This window comes from Falco biarmicus, chromosome 10 (genome assembly GCF_023638135.1).
Source record: "Falco biarmicus isolate bFalBia1 chromosome 10, bFalBia1.pri, whole genome shotgun sequence".
Lineage (NCBI taxonomy): Eukaryota > Metazoa > Chordata > Aves > Falconiformes > Falconidae > Falco > Falco biarmicus.
Genome location: NC_079297.1, coordinates 9,948,566 through 9,967,725, shown reverse-complemented (window position 1 = coordinate 9,967,725; position 19,160 = coordinate 9,948,566). Strand labels below are relative to the sequence as shown.

At 40.0% G+C, this 19,160-nt stretch overlaps 1 protein-coding gene across 6 annotated transcripts in view; it reads left to right on the top strand.

Moving 5' to 3' along the window:
- LOC130155986 (formin-F-like) overlaps positions 1 to 18,682 on the top strand; it is a 51,746-nt gene extending 33,064 nt beyond the window's left edge. The window contains exons 13-23 of one of the 6 annotated variants that reach the window (XR_008824281.1): positions 1,353 to 1,482; positions 1,610 to 1,642; positions 3,377 to 3,480; positions 4,921 to 5,004; positions 8,602 to 8,730; positions 10,657 to 10,781; positions 12,598 to 12,730; positions 13,667 to 13,757; positions 14,509 to 15,171; positions 16,333 to 16,443; positions 18,592 to 18,682. Coding sequence is in view for 1 of the 6 variants with exons in the window: in XM_056354040.1 (XP_056210015.1) it covers positions 1,353 to 1,482; positions 1,610 to 1,642; positions 3,377 to 3,480; positions 4,921 to 5,004; positions 8,602 to 8,706 (456 nt within the window). In the remaining 5 variants the exon portion in view is untranslated. Of the gene's footprint in view, positions 1 to 1,352; positions 1,483 to 1,609; positions 1,643 to 3,376; positions 3,481 to 4,920; positions 5,005 to 8,601; positions 8,731 to 10,561; positions 11,735 to 12,597; positions 13,758 to 14,508; positions 15,172 to 16,332; positions 16,444 to 18,591 lie in introns of those variants that run through there. The other 5 variants (XR_008824280.1, XR_008824279.1, XR_008824283.1 and 2 more) reach the window with 5 other exon arrangements.
- Positions 18,683 to 19,160: the final 478 nt, after the last annotated feature.

Sequence of the window (19,160 nt, the reverse complement as noted above, 5' to 3'; positions counted from 1 at the left end):
AAGAGGTGCCTGAGCTGCAGGCCCCTGGTTAGATGAAAGTTTAGATAAAGTGTGTTTTGTAGTTTTGTGCAGAGCACTGCTATATGGACCCTCGCCATGCGGTCAGGGCTGTAACTCTGCAGCATCACTTCTGTGATGGGTGCGCACGTGTGGCACTGCGGTGATTTCTTAGTGCTTCGTTTTGCTCTGGTGCAAGGTCTTTTACAACAAGTGGTACAATGCCATTTTAAGGTACAGTTTCAAAAGCAGAATATTAAATTGAAAGAGAGTGAAATTTGCCTGCAATGGTTTTACCCCTCCCCCCCCCCCCCGCTCTGCTGGATGAATAGGGAAAGAAGGTGGCAGTTGTGATCGTTACTCTTTTCTGACAGAGATCTGCTGTACAAGAAGCATCGCCTCGCTCTTGGTTCTCTGCCTCTTCACTGACCTACAACTTGTGTGACATTAAGCTGAGTTTTCCATTAGTTTTATGGAAACTGCTTTCCCCTCCTCATCAGAATTTGCCATCAGAAAACATTGCTACTGAGCACGTGGGCTTTTTTCCTTCCTCCACCCAACAGTGGCATAGCGTCATATTCTTATCCTAAAAAGAAAGAAATAAATACGAATTTCCTAAGCTGCCTTGTACCTTTAACACTACTGTAAGATTATGTCTGATTCGTAAATAGAAGAGAGAAGGATTTTTATTGGTTTTGTAAGGTATCTTTCCCATCTGGAGACTTTTAATATATGAGTGAGTGATTTATAACTGCGGTGACAACTCTGAGACACAACTTGCTTTCTCTCTCTCTCTTTCATATATATATATATATATATATATGTATATATGTATCTAATGGTGGCAATACCACATGTATCATAATGAAAAATGCCTACAAAATAATTTTCTGCCACAGAGCATCTTCCCAGATTCACTTAAGGAACTTTGCTATCTTTGTGAACACAGCACACTGCTTTAAAGTGGAAAGGAATAATAACTGTGTTTGGATGTCCAAAATCATTCCAAAATGCAATCAATTAGGATATCTTAAAAAAAAAAAAAAAAGACAACGTGAGAAATACATACAACAGAAAAGAACAGGGAAGGGCAGTGGATATGAAAGTATAAAGCTGATCTTAATCAAGAATGTCTTTGAAATGGCAGATTGAAAAGAAGTTTAATTTCATTGTGTTTTATATTCTTGTCAAATTTACATGGGAGTTATCAACATCCCTGCTGTTCCTTTCTTTTTTCTTTTCTTTCTTTTTTCTTTTCTTTTTTTTCTTTCTTTTTTCTTTTTCTTTTTTCTTTTTCTTTTTTTTTTAAAGTATAATAGCTCAGTCTGTCAACTATTGTTCTATTCTATTTGCAGTTACCTCTGTTGCGGGGTAAAGAGAGGACATTCACCTTGCTTCATGCCCTTGTGGAACAGATCTTCTTACATGAGCCTGATCTGGCCAAATTTTCTCAAGAGTTGACAGAATTTGAAGCTGTACCAGATGGTAAGAGGAGGGAGGGGAAAAAAAAATCAACAAATGGAAAGTGAAGTCCTTCAGCTTCTGTGGAAACTCCCATTCTCACAATATGAATGATACTTATTAGCGTGTTTTTCCCTCTCTTCCTTTCTAGCTTCCATGAAAGGCCTCTGTGCTGAAGTTGATGGTATGTAAATGTGGTTTCTAAATTCAGAGAAAGATTTTCATATATTGTGCAGTCATTTGGAACAGGTTTTCATTGCACTTCTGTAGTTTGTAAAAGGTGGTAAAGGTTCAAAACATTGAGGTAAAGTGTTGCTATGGTGATACTTAATCTGCCACATTACTGTGAAATATTAAAAAAAAAGAAAATAATGAAAGTGTGTCCAGATGGTTTAGAAATACAAAAAATATACTGCCCATGGTAAATAGAGTTTATCATAAACTACAAATATTAAGTGATACAAGTGCTCCATCAAAGTTCCACCTGTGGCGGAGTCTCTGGGAGCAGGCAGTGCAGCAGGAGAAACCTTCCTGAAATTCAAGAACCAAACTGATCTCCTTCTCTAGAACGGAGTCCAATGTTCATGAAGTCGACAGGAGGGGAGACAATAAGATTGTTCAAATGTAAGGTAGATTTTGGGAGATGTTTGCAATTTGCTGTTGAACGGTATCATAAGCTGACCAGTGAATTCTATGGGTTTTGGATTGAACCCTTGGGGAGCTGATAGAGAAGGTGTACATGTGGATGAAAATGACTTGCGTTATGTTGAAAGTTTATAAAAATCTATCCTTTGAAAATGTGGCATGGGTGTTAACTGTAACTACAGACCAATATATCATATTTCAGCCTCTGACTGACATTTGATACCTGAATGACAGTTGCTCTCAGCTTTCTCTTTGAAAAACCCTTGTACCTATTCTGCTGGGCTTTGGGAGTCAGCCAGGCATGTAGCTTGAGGCTACTAAAGTGTGCTTTTATTCTGTTCCAAGAAATTCCAATCAACTTTTTAGGAGGCATAAGTAACTAAAAATAACAGTATTTACCTTCAGTCACTTGTGTTCTTCACTGGGGACAGTGTTGGTAGCAATTCAAAATCACTAAATATTTTAAAGACAATTTTGGAAAGTCATGGGTAAAGCGGTACAATGGGCACAGTACCAGAAACTTTTGGGAGCTGTCAAAGGAGGTGAATCATGGGAACTTGAGGAGATTGACTGGCCTCCTCCCTCCGTGGATTCCTGATGGGGGTCAGCATAGTCACTTGTATCTTCTGAGTCCCATCTGGCAAGGCAGAGAGGGAAAGAGATGGACCAAATGCCACTGAACCAGCCTTTCTCACCCCATGGTTCGAGGCACATCCTGGAGCTCATTTGCTGGAAGCACAAGAGGGGGAGGATACCAGACTGCAGGTTCAGGACCAAAGCCCTGGAGCCAAGGCTGTATCCTCTTCTCCCCACATTTCACACCACAAGAGCTCCCACAGTAGCAGTCCCAATGTAGTGCTTAGGGCCAACTGACATGATTTCTTACTGTTAGATAGAGTAGAATTGTTGTTCTTTTATCTTTAAAGGAACCCTGAACTTCCTACAGAAAAACGTAGGGTTGAAGAATGTTATTTTCATTGCTAATCCTGATGCTGACAGCTAGGAACAGTCAGATTTTCAGCTGCTGCATAACCATACTATTGACCTCTTCGTTATTCTGTGGTTGCTGTGATGTCATCACGTACTACTTTTTGCCATAAGCCCCGTGCCTCTTTTAGGATTTCTATTTCAAAACAGAAATTAATATTCCTAGATGAATATATTATAGACCCATATTTTCCTAAATTTTCCAGATGTCCTAGATTAGGCATTTGCAGTCCTTTGGGCACAAGTGCATGCTAGTAAAATTTCTCATTTGCTTTTCTTTTGTTAGTTTTAAAAAAAGAATTGGAAAACATTATTCAGTGGAGACGGCTTCTTAAACCCAAGACAATCAAGGCAACACCCCAGGAGTCACAGTTCTGCAAGGAACTAAAGGTAACGTTGTTATAACCTTGTTGTGGGCTGGAGGTAAAAGATGAGTAATCTGCTTGGTTTGTGCTGAGACCTGCCCTGACAAGAGAGCCAGGAGCATCTGAGGGAAAGTGGCCTTTTATTCCCCTTTGATAATGTCTCATACTATAAGCTGCAGCATTGGAAGGGTTTTGCAGAATTTTGGCATCTCTTGCTTTTGCTTCACAGGCAAATGGGCTGGAGTGGATGAGGACCAGGTAGCCCCATGGTTGCCCATGATAAGCACTTTGGAATAATAGCAACTTTAAAGTATATATGAATTTGTAATAATTTTCTCTGTCCTCAGACAGAAAGGAAAATAACATAGAGAATCACAGAATCATTTAGGTTGGAAAAGATCTTTAAGATCATCGAGTCCAATCGTTAACCCAGCACTGCCACGGCCACCACTGAACCATGTCCCCAAGTGCCACATACGCATCTTTGAAATATCTCCAGGGATGGTGACACCACCACCACGTCCCTGGGCAGCCTGTTCCAATGCTGGACAACCCTTCTGGTGGAGAAATTTTTCCTAATATCCAACCTAATCCCCCCGGCACAACTTGAAGCCATTTCCTCTTGTCTCCTATCACTTGTTAATTAGGAAAAGCGACCACTCAAGGGCATGCCTGAATTGTGAATACAGGTTGGTCTAAGATGATTCTGCCCATGCTAGTGAACGTGACGGTTTGAGAGGCAGCTGAGCAGGCTGTAGGAAGCCCAGTTCTGGCCAGGAGCCAGCAGAGTCACACACAGGGCTTTCTCAGGTACAGACGAGTTAACTGATTCTCGATGGCACTGCTGTGCTGGTTGTGAACAGGGCTACTTCCAGTACAGGCATTCCCCGCTCTGTGGTGTGCACGTGTTCACCTCTGCTGCCCCGGGTCCCTCTGCGCTGGGTAGTGCCAGCGTCTGCTCAATCCGTATATTCCCTTCTCCCTTGGAACACCTCAACAGCATGCTGCTCCAATACATATTGTCAAAACCACATAGGTTACAAAGGAACCATGATTAAGAATTATTTCAAAAGTTAAGTTTCTAAGGCCCTGTTTCTGTCTCCTTAAGAGTCAGCAACTGGGAGTGTTTGCTCCACATGCAGAAAGGCTCGACTATGCCAAATGCGGGTGGAAACTGGGACCTTATGATGTTTATCTAGTTCTGCCCATTTTAATAGATTTAGGTAGTGTCATTGGATGATAGAGTAAAAAAAATTTCTAACGTTGATGTTTCTTTTTTTTTTGTCTTTGATGTCTTAATACTTGCAAGGAAATCTGTGCACTTGATGTATGCTTATCTTTTGTGAAATGTGAAATTTTTGTGACATAAAAATTTTGACTTGAATTATCTTGTTTTCACTGCTGTTTAATTCCTGCTTTAATATTACGCTTCTATACCAAATTAAGAAGTTTTATTTTATTACAGGATTTAATTCAGAAATATGAAGGGGATCTATCCCAGCTGTCAAAAAGATGTGATGAAATGAAGAAGCTTTATAGCAACATACTGGTACATACCATATTTAAATGCAATGCAAATAAATCTACATTTCTTTATAGAAAATAAAAAAGGGGTGGTGGTGGTGGAGAAAGAACTGCAAGATCTTCCCATACTTCCACATGCTCTACAGTTATACTGTCCACAGAAACTGGGGGGAGGAAATAACATCTAACAGTGGTGGAAAGTTTTGAATGAAAATCTGACTTTTATTTTTCTTGAGGTCTTACAGCCTGCTTTTTAAAGGGTCTGTGGCCCAAATATCAAAAAGAAAAGTGGATGTTCATCAACTTTATAAATTCAGTGAGTGTAACTGTTGAATGTTTTCAATGCGTTATAGAAAACGTTAGAGAAAACCCGGTGTTTTCTGGTTCCTACTCGCAATGGTGTCTTTGGCTGGTAGACAGCTGCAAATCTGTTACTTGGGCTGAGGGTTTCTTAAAGTGACAAGCTTATAGTCCAGGGCACTGATTTAGCTACTGGTATTCGGGTGGGAGGGACACTGGGATAGAGTTGTTAGTAGCAGCACAGATCTCTAAATGAGCAGAGCAGAAAGGAAGCTCCAGCAGAAGATTTCTGATAAAGAAACCATCTGTTCTTGTTTGTTCCTGTTCTATTCACCCACACTTGCACTGGAGAAGCACCTAGTTTTCTTAATCTTTTTTTCCTCTGAACAGAAGCAACCCATCTAGGTCCAATACACTAGAAAATGTTTTTTGGGTCAGAGGGTCACACCAGAATGAATGATAAAAGCTCCACGCTGCAATTCTTAACAACATAGCATGTACATTCCTCGTTTAGTACAATGCTCTTGGAGTGTGATAGAAACTCAGGAGGTCTCTGCTATGGGAACAGTATTCTCCGGCAGATAGTCACACTAGGAGGCTTTAAGGAAAGGGACAGATTTGCTGAAATGCAGTGCTAATCTCTGAAACTGGAATAACTGCTTCCTGGTCCTGTGATTAGGACGTGGTTTTAACTGATGGTTGTAGGTTTTGTTCTGTGTGGGTTTTTTTTTTTCTTTTTTTTTTTTATGGGGGTGAGAGATTAAAAGTACAGAAGTTTTATGACAGGCAAATGTTGCACAGAAGATGCAGCCAGGAAGACCTTTGGGGAGCTATCTGAACAGACAGAAGATTAGCAAGATGTTTGACCAAGGAAATTTAATTACTAATGTTGTACTAAAAGCAATATTGTACCAGTGTGCAGCATTTCTTTGTGTCTCTTGCAGCCTTTAAAAAAATAGGAAAAACACCTCAGTGTAGCAAGCCAAATTTGTATGTAGCACACAGACCAAGAAGTTTGTACCAGGCCTTCAAAAAAGGTTGCAGGACTGGAATAAAGCAAGAAGAAAAAAAAGGTGGAAAAAATAGTGAAAAAAAGAGAATTTACAATCAAGTTAAATGAGTGGAAATGGTTGGAAAGTATGCAGCAAATTTAGACATGAGATGATCTGTGCTGTAAAACCTTGGGCCAGGGGGCACTTGCATGGGATATTGAAGAATCTGACCCATTTTACCTAAAAGTCATCCTCAGCAGGGAATTAGTGTTGCGTGGCTGGTCCTGCTTGCACGTGGTGTCATGCCCAGCGAGCGCTGGCTGTGCCCTCCTGAATGTGCACCTCTGCCATACCCCTCCTGCACAGGCGGTTGCCCTCCAGCTGTGTACCCTCAGCCAGGAGGCATTACACAGGTGATGCTGTGCTACAGATGTATGTGTGCGGCTCTTTGCTTGCCTTTCTTCTGTTGGAAACTTTTATCTGAGGCTCTTATTTGCATCTGAAGAGGATTTCATTTTCCATGTAGGTGGAAGTTTCCTCAAGTTTTAACCCAACTGGTTTTGCCCTCCCTTCCCCATTATTCTCTAAAGTTAGGCATTTAATATATTTCGTTCCCTTAGAATGGATTTTTTTTCTTCTGAATAATGTCATTTCTAGGCAGATCTTTTTGCATATTTGTAAAGTAGCAAAAATGTAAAGCAAACATAAGATAGGATGGGTGATCAAAGACCAGACTATCATCTCAATAGCACTAGGAAGGAATAAACCAGCTTACCTGGGGGAATATTTGATCTGGATATGTGTTGTAGGTAGCCATGGAGATCATGTTTCACATAAAACAAAAATCCACAGGCCTACCTTTATGATTTTATATTCTGCTTATAAAGTCAATAATGACCTTGGCATGTGACACTTCTATGGGATGAACAATAAATTGGGGATAGCTGCCTGTGGTATAGCTGTGGGCTATCAACTTCTCACAGATGGTCATTAGCTCCAGGAAAAGCCTCTCTCATTACTGTTTAACTGATGGTACACCATAGGTGAGTGGCGAGGCGTGCCAAAGATCAAGGGCTTGGAGCACCCAGGAGGTGCAATTAGGAAGACAACAAGCAAAACTATTAATCAGGTGTCACTGGTTAATGTTAAAGTTTTTGTGATGGGATTATATGCAAGTGGTTGTTTTTACTGTGTTGCTGATTTGCAGGCAGAGGAGTTGCTCCTAAGAAGGGTAGATGATGTCCAGGTGAACACGTGTAGGTAACGACACGTACCTGTCCAAACCCTTCAGTCTATTTCAGTTGCGATCTGAAATCCTGCAATACAACTTCATCACTGCTCGGCCTTGGGAGAGTTGTATCCCCCTGGTACAGAGCAGCTCTCACTTACAGCCAAGATAACAACTTGTCGTAGCACAAGATGCCTTTTGAAATTTTTTGATGGAGCTTTTGGAGCACGTTCTTGAAATTTGTTCTGCTCAATTAGAAAGTGGTTGCAGGCAGAGCTACGTTCTTTAACTCATTGATCCCATTAAGGGGGAATCTTTGAAAATGATGACAAACCTCTGGAATTAAACCTTAGCAACAGATTTAATATCAAAAATCCTTTCCTATCCTGGAACTGGAGAACATATGTGGAAGTGATTTTAATTAATGCAGGAATTGCTCTCTTAGTACTGAACTTTGTGGTACGACTGCCTTTCACCTCTGTTTTTATAGCAGAGCAGACACAATGTCAATATTGTTCATGTCTTTTTCAAAAACTTTCCATCTGTTCACCGTTTTCAGGTGAAGGAAAGAACAAGGAAAGGCGGCTCTCTGACAGATTACTTCTTCTCCCCAAAATGTCTGCATCCCTGTGAATAGTTTTGTTTGTTTGCAAAGCAAAATGACAGAAAAGGAAAACTTTTTGGCTTGAATGTGCTGCTACCATGCCTACTGTGGAATGTAAACCATTCCCCTAATGTATGCATTTCCTTTTATGAATGGGTTTATCTAACAAACTGCAGAGCCAGAAAATGTCACGATTTACTGATTTTTCTCCTCTTCAGCTGGAGATCTGTAGTTCAGCCAAAGAGACTGAGTTATACAGAAACACAGGTTACTGAGGTGATTCAGTGACCGCTCCTGGGGCCACTTTTACTTGGAATGGTTTGCATCTCAGCTTGCTGGAGATTTTAGCTAGCTCTAAGTTTTTGGCAGTATTAATATTATTATTAATGAAGCTATTTAACTTTCATCTTGCTCTTTTAATTTCATTAAGATAGTGGACATGGTTTAGATTAGTTTGGTTCTACTAATTTAAAATATTCTTCTCTTTCAAATTTACAGGTAAAATTTGGGGAGCCACAAGACCTAGACTCTCAGGAGCTATTTGGCTGGGTATCTTCATTCATTAGTGAGTTTAGGAAGGCCTGTGCTGAAGTCGCACCATAAGAACAACACACATCTTACAAAGAGGTGAGGGAAAGAGAAGCCCAGAAAACAATCTTTAAGTTAATTGGCTTGAAAGTTTCTCTACTAATAAATAGCACAGAGACGGTATATAGTCTGTACACAGCATACCTTGATTTTGAGAGATATTAAATTTATAATGTGTAATTTGTAAGTGCTATTTGACCTGTAGGATTGCAGATCACTTATAAGTCTCTCCCTCATTTTTTCTGATGTATGTGCTTTTGTACCTTGAGATGCCTGTATATTTATAAAGGAGGCACTATTAACATTTTTTAATTTCTCTTTTTAATCTTTTCCTTTGATACCCAACTTTCTGAATGAGTTGAGTTTTAGCTATTATTGTCAATGAATAAGTTCGTGCATGTTCATCTGATTTTTAATTACTTTTGCTGTAGTTTTCTAAATTATACTTTACAAGTTTTATAAAGAAATGGGGAGCTGTTACCCACAGAGGAGAATATTTAGTGAAAATTCTTGTTTGTCTTTCTGGTATTAAAGCATTGCAGCCTTAATACATAATTGAGAAAGTGTCTGGCTGGCTGTTTTGTGTACCCCTCCCGCCACCCCCAAAGTAGTACAGTAAAATAGAGCTTTTAATGGCTAATGTCATGCATTCAGGTAAAATACTATAGAAGTCAATCAATATGTAAGATTTGCATTGGCAGAAAGAGAAAAAGAAGAGAAAAATATCAGAGAAACAAAATAAAAATGTGTCATGGGGCATCTAAGTAATGGATGCTGGAGGTAATTATCCATAGTTTTCAAAAGAGAAAATACTGCTGTTGCATTTGCTTGCTTTTACATATTTTTAATTAGAATAATTATCTGGAGCTCAAATATACAAGAAGAAAAGGAGACCTATAAATGCAAAGACAAAATGGATGTACTTAACATTGAAAGCAGAAAATTGTTCTAAAATGTCATTGACAAAATTTGGCATTTTCTCTACCAGTTTTGCAAACGGTGTTTGAGAAAAAGTGTATTACCTGACTTAATTTAGGTCTGACTGCCCAGGTCTCACAGTGTTTGGGCTTTGACAGAAATGCTGAACACTCTCTGACTTCAGCGCTAAAAGGAGTTAGGGCTGACTCCTCTGAAAGGCTTAGAAGCACCTACATCTAAAAATTACATTATCACAACCCCCTCTCGGCTGGCATATAAAAATTCTCTATATCCAGCGTTTCATTTGCTGTTCTAGACATGAGCACTGCTGAACATCTAGGGATTTAGGGAAAGGTCCGTAACAAACCCAGACACCCACCAGGTGGGTGCTGCAATATGTAAATTTTTAGTGCTGGTCATGTCAGACAGTAAAGGACAACCAGCAGGAATACAGAGACTCTTGGACACTGGAAAGTAGGGATAGAAGCAGCCCAAGATTTTTTTCTTGTCTTGGCCTCAGTACTTTCAAGGGCATTGCAGGCTGTGGTTCCTGGGAGCTCCTAGCTTCTGCTGTGCCAGGACTGGCAGCACACCCCTGTATGAAAAGGCAGCAAAGCATTCCTGCAGCTGTGTCCACCGCCACAAAGGCAAGGGCTTCTTTCCACATCATCTCTCTAAAGCTGCTGAGGGGCTGCAGCTGAACCCCTGCCCTCCAGGGGTGCTCCTGTTTGGAAGCCAAATCCGCTCCCGAGGGCAGGAGCGTACAACTTCTGTGTCAAAGAAATGAGCAGGGATCATACGTGCTGTTTTAAAATGATAGTTCCCACCTGTATTTCGAGGAGTCACTGAGGAAAGGGAATCCTGCCCTGAAAGATTCAAATCCTTGTAATCCTCCTATTTAAAGGAGTGCTCTGGCCAAAATGTGCACTGAGCAGGCAGCACCTCGTTCCAGACCAGTGAATGATAACCCCAGTGAGATGCCTTCAAGAGGAGGCATCGGGCATTGAGCGACTGCACTGATGAGCAAAGAAACAACTGTTGTTCCAGCTCTGTGAGAAGCAAACCTGGCCCCAGCTGTGAATGCCGCTGCTCCACTTCTGCCTTCCATCCACCCCTCGTCTTAGAGGATGCCTGAGATCTTTGAGGAAGAGGCTCAACAGACTATGCATTTGGTATGCTCACTATCACCTTCCAGGCGCCTACCTGTCATATGTATACAAACTGTCTTGTGTGAGGTAGAGGGTGCTGAGCTAGAGCTGTGCATTGCAGCAGCAGCATAGCACCCAGTGGGTCCCCTCGGCTTTGTACTGCCCGTGGTGCTGCCGTCCGCAGGCTCTTGCAGGTCTGCGCTAACAAAGTGCATCAGTTTGGCTTCTCAACAGTCTTGTCTGGACTATGCTTCCAGTTAAGGACATGCAGTTGTGTTTCTCAGAGGCAAAAGGAATAAAATAAAAAGCAAATAGCAAAGTTAGTACCCCTGGTACTTATTTTAGGGAAAATTATTTACAGATGCAAATAAAGGGATTTAATTTTATAGAAAACATGTTGGCTGCATTTGCCTCAAGTCAGCATCAGAGCAGTGACATCTGGTTGACGCTGAAATCAGTGGCAGCTATCTATGTACCAGAACCTACGGCTTGCATCGCTCACTTCTGACAGAAAGTGGAAAATTAAATTCCTTGTTAATTTCTTGCATCTATATCACAATGCCGTATACAGTGCATGTACGTGCACTGTAAACAACACTTGCAGTTTTTGATGTGCGTTGTTACTGCTCCAAAATCTGAACCATCTTCATTTATATGTGAATCATGTAAGATAATCCTGAATACAAGTGCCATTTCCATGGTATCAAGATCCCTGCATCCCTGAACAGTATTCGTGATGGTCATGATAAGTTTCATGTTTTTCTACCGTTACCTTAGCTCAGGAGTCCTGGGAAGTCTCCTTTAACTAGCTTTCTCTCTCTCTCTCTCTCTCTCTTTTTCTTTTTTTCTTTTAATTTTTCCATGACTCACTATTTTCCCCTAGCACCTTTTCTCTATTATTATATCTAACAGCTTGTACTTGTTTTATAGCTCAGCTGGCATGGCCTCTTCCAATTAAAAATATATTCTACACAGTAGTTGATATCTGTGTCTTTGTGTGAATATCCTGAAGCATTAATTTAAAAAATTAATGTCCAAATACCTTCTTGGCAAGATGTTCTAGCCCCTTCAGAGAGCACGGAGCTTTCCTATGGAGTGGGAGCTGACTGAGGAGACATGTTTAAGTTTTCTCAAACAAGCTATTTCTTCAGTGCCTGTGAGTTTCAGAGGTCTCCTGATTTATATGTAAAAGTAAATAAATAGACTTTGTTCCCAATCTCATTCTTTTTTTCCCAAGTGCTACTTTGCATAAGAATGGGTCTCCTAGAGTCAACTGCATTGCTAACTTTTAGTGGATAGAGTGATAATTGCTAGACCTCAACGTTTACTTGGAATTGCATAGACAAGCGCTAAGCCTCTGTGCAGACAATGTCCTTGGAACCCTTCCTTGGCAGCTGACGGTTTTATCCTGCAGACCTGTAGTCATAAAAGTCACAGTGTCAGGTAAGCCTTCAGTCTGTGGAAACAAATACAACTGGGAGCACTCCGGCAAGTAGCAACCTGCAGGAACTTTAGTATTTTTACACCTGGGTTGTTTGTTTCCCTATAAACCCCAGAAAGCTGATGTTTTGCATATTATGAAATATGAAAGCTTAAAGATGATGTTATATGAGTAGTTATGCTCAGTAAAGTTAGCACCAATATTTGGTTGTGTGAAGTAAGGCTGTGGGTCGGACACTGCCCTGATTTTTCTTCCGTGACAGCTCAGCTGTGTAAGGGCCTCTTGCTCCAGGAGGATCATCTCTCTTTCGATAGTGTGTTTCTTTAAAATTCACACTGCTGCTGCTATGTGTGCCACTTCAGTGAGGACAGGAAAGCTGATTTCTGGATCTCATATTAGACATGAGCTGTCTTCAGCAAAAGCGTGCCTGAGAGAAGCCCCATCCTCTGGGACTGGAGCTCCCGATGGGAATCCCTGGCTTTATCCACTTGCCCAGTGTCTCAGCGTGCTCAGATCTGCCCCAAGAAATGTGGTAAGAAATGGAGCTTGGACAGGCACGGGTCACTGCATTGACTTGAGCTCCCAGAGGGGCCAGTGTAACATGTGTACCAGCACTCACAAGGGCTTTCAATGAATTCGCTGTCTGAAATACAAATATTTTCCCCCAGAGGTAGAAATTTTCCCAGAGTTTCTTCAAACCAAAAAATGTAAAGAGTTGAGATTGTCCAGCAATAGACTCAGTGGGAAAAATTTAACTTTCACAAACGGACAATTATATCCTAGGACAATGGCTATCCTTTTCTTTCCAGTTTTTAATTTTTTTTTTTTCTCCTTTCTGATTTGAACTGCCGGGCAACAGGCAGAGTGCACCTGCTAATTTTTATAAATGAATTTTTTATAAAAGAAAAATCAAAATTGTGGTCACTTGGAAGGTGTTCTATGCATAAAGGCTTTGAAGTCACTTATGTATGATGGTCTCCTAGTTTGAATTAATGCTTTTCAAATAAAAAACACCGATTGTAGGAGAAGAAAAAATTGTGTTAGACAAAGCAAATAAAAACATGGGGTCTCTAAAAGGGAACCTGTTGGGCGTCCACTGTACCACTAAAGCCTGAAAGTATTCTTAGAAAATACTCACTCCTGTGCTTAAGAAGGTGCTGCTAATGACTCAAAACCACAAACTAATATCAAGCTGCTCGCCTTAAAGAAGAATATATTAAAAAAATCAAACTGAGGGGCTGCTTTGATGAAGTGCTGAAGTGCTCTGACTCAAGCAGGGACTCAGCAAGCTCTTGGTGAGATCCTTCCCTGCATTGCTCACAGAAGTTTTGCTGTGGATATTCATAGAACCAAGATTTCATTCCCCGATTTAAAAGATGTTTCCAGACTGCCAAAATGCTTGACTGTTAAGTTTTCTTACCAAACTAAATGCAAATCTTTCCACTGTTGCTGCTCACTGCCCAAGTAGAAAGTACCAAAAGTTGAACCATCTACTTTATTCCCGAAGTAACAAAGAAGGAAGAGCCTTTGAATGGCAACTCTAACTCGGGCTCATGCAGGTATGAATACTTTGTGCAAATAAGATTTTATTGAGCATTAACTTGAGTATTTCATGGCACAGCATATTACTGCAGCTGATGCAATACGTCTAAGCAGCAGACTGCACTTCCTTGGGTATACATTGAAATGATTGCAGGGACTGCTAAATGTGCTTAAGCCTTACACTTGCTGCTTGTTTACCCAGGGATGAATTTTGCCCATTGAGAATATTTTAGTCAAGGACAGTCAGCAGTAATTAAACAACAGAAAACTATGAAGTAGGTAAATATTGCTTTATGCTCATTTTACAAATAAGACATTTGAAACGAAAGGTTTCAGGTGCAGATTTTAAGTCTCTGGATGCAATTTAAAAATGCTGCAATGTGTTTTGAAACATAAATAATTGAGACTTTTCTGCTTGCACAAGGATAGATAACTGGTGCTGTATGCTATGGTGATGTCATTTGCTCACTACAAAAAGAAAATAACCCTAAAGGTTATTGACCATAAAGATCAAGTACTATCTGAGCATATTTATACCAAAATTCTTGTAGCTCGTAGAAATTTTCCTGAACAAGCTCTACAGGACTTGGTCTGAAAGGATGTTTTTATAAGTAGAAATTTGCTTGACTCAATTTCAAAACAGGAAATTGTCTCAGACAGTAAATAATTCCTAGATAATATCCCAAGTTGCTGTCATTGATGCTTAAATTGGTTTGTTATTTGGAATCTTGCCATTTAAAGCAATCTGATGTCTCACTTTGTTGTCAGGAATTAAGCTGATTAGGAAAATTAAACCCAACCAAAATCCTTTTGATTACGGATTTACTGAACTTGCCCTGCTAAAGGACAACCCAGCTGCGATGACTCTGCTCTCCAAGCTGAAGAGACACATTTGATGGAGCAGCCACGCGGAGCCAGCCTGTGGCACGCCAAGCTGACGGATGATCCTCTGGCTCTCGCAGCCTCTCCTGTAAAGGGACTGATTGTGCTGAGGCCGTGTGGGTGTTCTGGGCAAGACAGACATTTTAGGGAATGAAATTCAGACAACAGTTGTGATTCACTTCAGTCCTTCACACCTCTTCCCCTTGCAGCTGTGCAAAAACTGTCAAGTGTTAAACTGAGCTGTGCATAGCACAGGACTGTCCAGAGATGCAGAGAGTCGGTTGGAAGGAGGAAACTTAAGTGCCAGGCGCTATTTCAAGAAACGTTTGTGTATTTTTCTATCAAAACCTGTTGGTTAAAATACAGAACCACCACTGGCAGAGAGGCCAGCCCTTATATCTACCTCTCTCAAAGAAAAGGCTTTTGACTATAGGCTGAGGAGCTAGAAACCCCAGACCCTGATTTCTGTGAACATGGTGACTACACCCAGATTTTGTATCCAGTTCTGAGGACCAAATGCCCAAAAGTTATGCAGAACCTGTGTTTTAGGTGAGTAAATCCTTTCTATCAATTTATCTCTCCCTTTCTGCAAGCAGGGAGGCTGTTCTGATACCCTCCTCAAAGGGCTGGAATACATGCAGAAAATAGCTTCTGTGTTCAAGCTTTTTCACCTGAATCTTTTGAGACTCAGATAGCTGTTTGAGTTCATCAAGGTGAACCTTAATATCCTGTAGAAAAACTCTGAGCAGCCATAGAGAAAGCTCAGTGCAAGGCAGCCAGTGAAATTTTGTTGTCTGCTGAAAGACAGCCAATGTTTCAGGCTGAAAATCTCGTAGATTAGGATTGGCATAACACTGGGAAACAGGACACTGCATGTTAAGAAATGACTTTTGGAATGGAAGTCTCAGAGAAGGACACCCTTGCCAAGTACTTTGGCCTCAGAGTGATTACTGAATGCTATTAACTCTTCAGAAGTATTTACTGTTTAGACATTTGTTTAATTTTTTTCCGTTGTTGTTTTTTTTTTTTAATATATATATATTATTTCTTTTACATATTTTGATAGCTTCATTGGAGAGGGCAGGAGAGAAAAAAAGAGTTTTAGCAGAACAAGTGATGGAGGCTGGAAGGCACCTCTGGAAGTCATTTACTCCAGAGCAGGGTGCCCAAGACTGTGTCTGGTGGGGTTTTGAATATCTCTGATGATGGAAAAGATGGAGAGGTCACAATTTTTTGCAGAGTTTAATATTTCTGGAAGTTATTACCTGAGGCCCAAGAGAAAGACAGAATGTGAGCTCAGGAGCCTCGTTTTCTTAAGAAAGAGGGTTAAAAAAATGACAGCAGATTGTCACCTGGGAAAGACACCCACCAGCCCAAGGGAGAGAAATCTGTGCATTTGATAGACTTGATTCCTTGGCTGTGAAATATATATATTGTTTTCTTTCTTGCATCTTTTTGAAGCATTCACTACAACCAAGAAAATAGGTATTTATCGTTCTTGACAGCTTTGCTTGGACAGAATGAGAAAGATCTGGTTAAAAATTACTCAGTGACACATTCAGGAAATTATTCAAACTTAATGGAAAAATATTTTTAAAAACTTGATCTTTTTCTATCCCAGAGGTGGCTGCAGTTCATCTATAAGTTCTAGATTACATGTAGTTAATTATACAATGTTGGGGTACTCTGGGATAAATTTGCTTTCCTTAGAAAGTTTGGAGGGGATTTGAAGGAAGACTTCTAGCCCAGCTCCTGCAGTGCTGTGCTTCCCGTGCCCTGCCTGATCATCTGCCATGGTATCCTCTTGGTTGGTCCTTGATGGTAAGTGCATGATTTCCAGGATATTTTCTGTGGGTGTGGTTTGCAAAGCATCACGTACACTTACAAATAATAGTGAAAAATGCTATTCATGAGCAATTGTGAGGATTTATCTTTTGGTTTAATGGACAAGCCTTGCAGGACACGTAGGGAATGTGTTTTACCCTTCATACTGCTGGCACAATTTTCAGGTTAAGAAGAAATGGAAGGATGGGAGATGGAAAAGAAAAATTAATGCTTCTGTACTGCAGTAGTGATGTATGCACAGTGCAGAGGAACACTGCAAATGTGGTGTCAAGCTTTATAGAGGGCTGAGTGCTGAAAAATAAGGATGTATCTAACATGGTCTTAATATTTCATTCAAACGTCAGCGTTTAGGGATTTTTTGTCCTCATCCATGTATGCTACTTCAACAGGCGTATTTGGAGGAGTCTAGTATAAACACCTGGGGAATGACTGCTTATGTATAGCTGTCTCCCGCAAAAAACCAAACCAAACAAAAAATAGCAGAGCAAAACATTGTAATCCCCACTGTTTTTCTTGTCACGTAATTTCTGTGACAAGAGCAGTTTTAAACATTTATAGGGACACACAAACAGAAATCTCAGATGTGAAATCACTTAAACTATGTTTTAAACACCTGACCAAGGAGAAAAATGTTTTCCTGTTGGGATTCTGTTTTAGAGAGGCGCAGGAGAAGCACTGGTTGGGCTTGCTGGAGGGAAGTAAACCTTGGAAGAAAGTTTTGGATGTCTTGCATGGCTTTGCTTTGATTAAAAATCATCACAACATTTGACCAGATTAATAAATTCCCATCTGCTACAAAGGTTAGGTTACTCATACTTTACATTTATCTCTGTGTTGCTAAATTACAGCTGAAAATCATTATACCAACTATTGATGTCAGAGAGAAATGAAAAAAAAAAACCAAACCCAAGCATCCTGCATCCTTTCTTCTAAAATTGTGTATTAAGCTTTACTTCTAGATCACTTTAGGTAATGGTACAGATACAAAAGAAAGTGAAATTTGGTCCTGAATCCTCGAGCAGGCAACCAAGTGTCACCGGTACAGTAAGAGATTTATTCAAGCTGCCTGAACAGTTGGGTAAGTTACACAGTAGTATTTCCTTTCTCTGATCAAAAGACTCATTTACTCATTTTCTAACCCACTATCAATTGTGAACTACAAATACTAGAACTGAATAGACACTTCACGTTAAATATTTTGCAGATTTAAGTTATGTAAATTAAACACACTCCATAAGTTAACTCCACAATTTATTAAAGAAAATGTACACTGAGATTATAATATTTTCTATCCAAATGATCTGTTAACCAAAAGATTAAGTTAAGAAAATTACACACTGGTTTAAAAATATGTATGTTTTGGGGAAAACAGCAGAAACAAGGTTTGGAGAAACTGGTGTCCTGTGTTTGAAAGACTGAAGTAAAATTTGGATGCTTTGAGGTACTTTTGCACATTTGCAGTCACAAACAGTTTCTGGAAAGAAATTTGTAAATGAAATTTTTAGAAGAATTGGGGTCAAATTTTCTCTTCTTCCTCTAGTGCTGCTGATCTCTAGCAAAACAAATTAAAAAAAAGGGAAAAAATAAAAAGAAATGAAAGTGGAAATGTTAAAACTGACACAACAAAACAAACGTCAAGAACTTTCTTTGGAAGTTTGTCCTTCAGAAATTAGCCAGCATTTAGTCATGAAAAGTCTGTAGACAAAACAAACCTCTGTACTTTTCTCAAAGGAAAGATTAATTCGATCTAAGACCGTTTCTTTCTTTGCAGTGGAAAGCACACTTTTGGGAACTGATTCCCAAATAGTTTTGTTTCTTTAAATCTTTTATTCAGTTAATTAATTTTAAAGAAATCCTTTATTTACTCAGCTTTGCTCATTTAGGCTTCTAAATGAAGCTTCTTTGCTTCATTTAGCTCCATGCGGAGCTTTCCTGTGGTGGTTGCAACAATGATAAAAAAATGCTATGGCATGTTTCTGTCCTGGCTGCCAAGGCATTTCTAGAGATCTGGAGGGCTGTGCCCAAATTCGGAGATTTGCTCTTATGATAGTTATTTTAAGATGAGAGGAGAAAAACCAGCTACTTGAAGGTACCATACTGAGATTTTGATCTGTTTCCCAATAGTGTGTGGATGTAGCAGGACCATCTGATATGACCCATGCTGCAAGGAGGTTGGAAACTAGTCCAAGCAGCAAATGGATGCAATGAAAGTCGGTAAGTTAAAAAATGAAACCTACAATACATATATAAAACCTTCTGTTAAATTGGCACATCTCAATAGATGGCACTAAAAATCCTGATGCCAAGCCATTCCCTGTGGCTTCCTTCCTGAAAAGCATCACAAGTCTGCCGGTCAATCCACTGCCTTTAAATATCAAACAAGCAGTACAACCAATGGACAGCCTCTTAACTCACTATCCAAGACACTTCTTTTAACACAAATTATTCCCTCAGCAATGCTATTTTTAGTTTTTCATTGGCCCTTGCTATAAAAACCACTCAGTGAGAAATTTAGCTGGCTAAACTCTCCTGAGGGGAAGTAATCTGTGTACCCTGATTGATGTCAAAGAAGATGCACTAAATTACACCACTTCAGGATCTAATTTTTCTGTGGTTTCCTTGACACCAAATTAGCAAACTATAGCCACAAAATGTATTCAACAGTTTAAGCTAAATTGACTACCAGCACATTG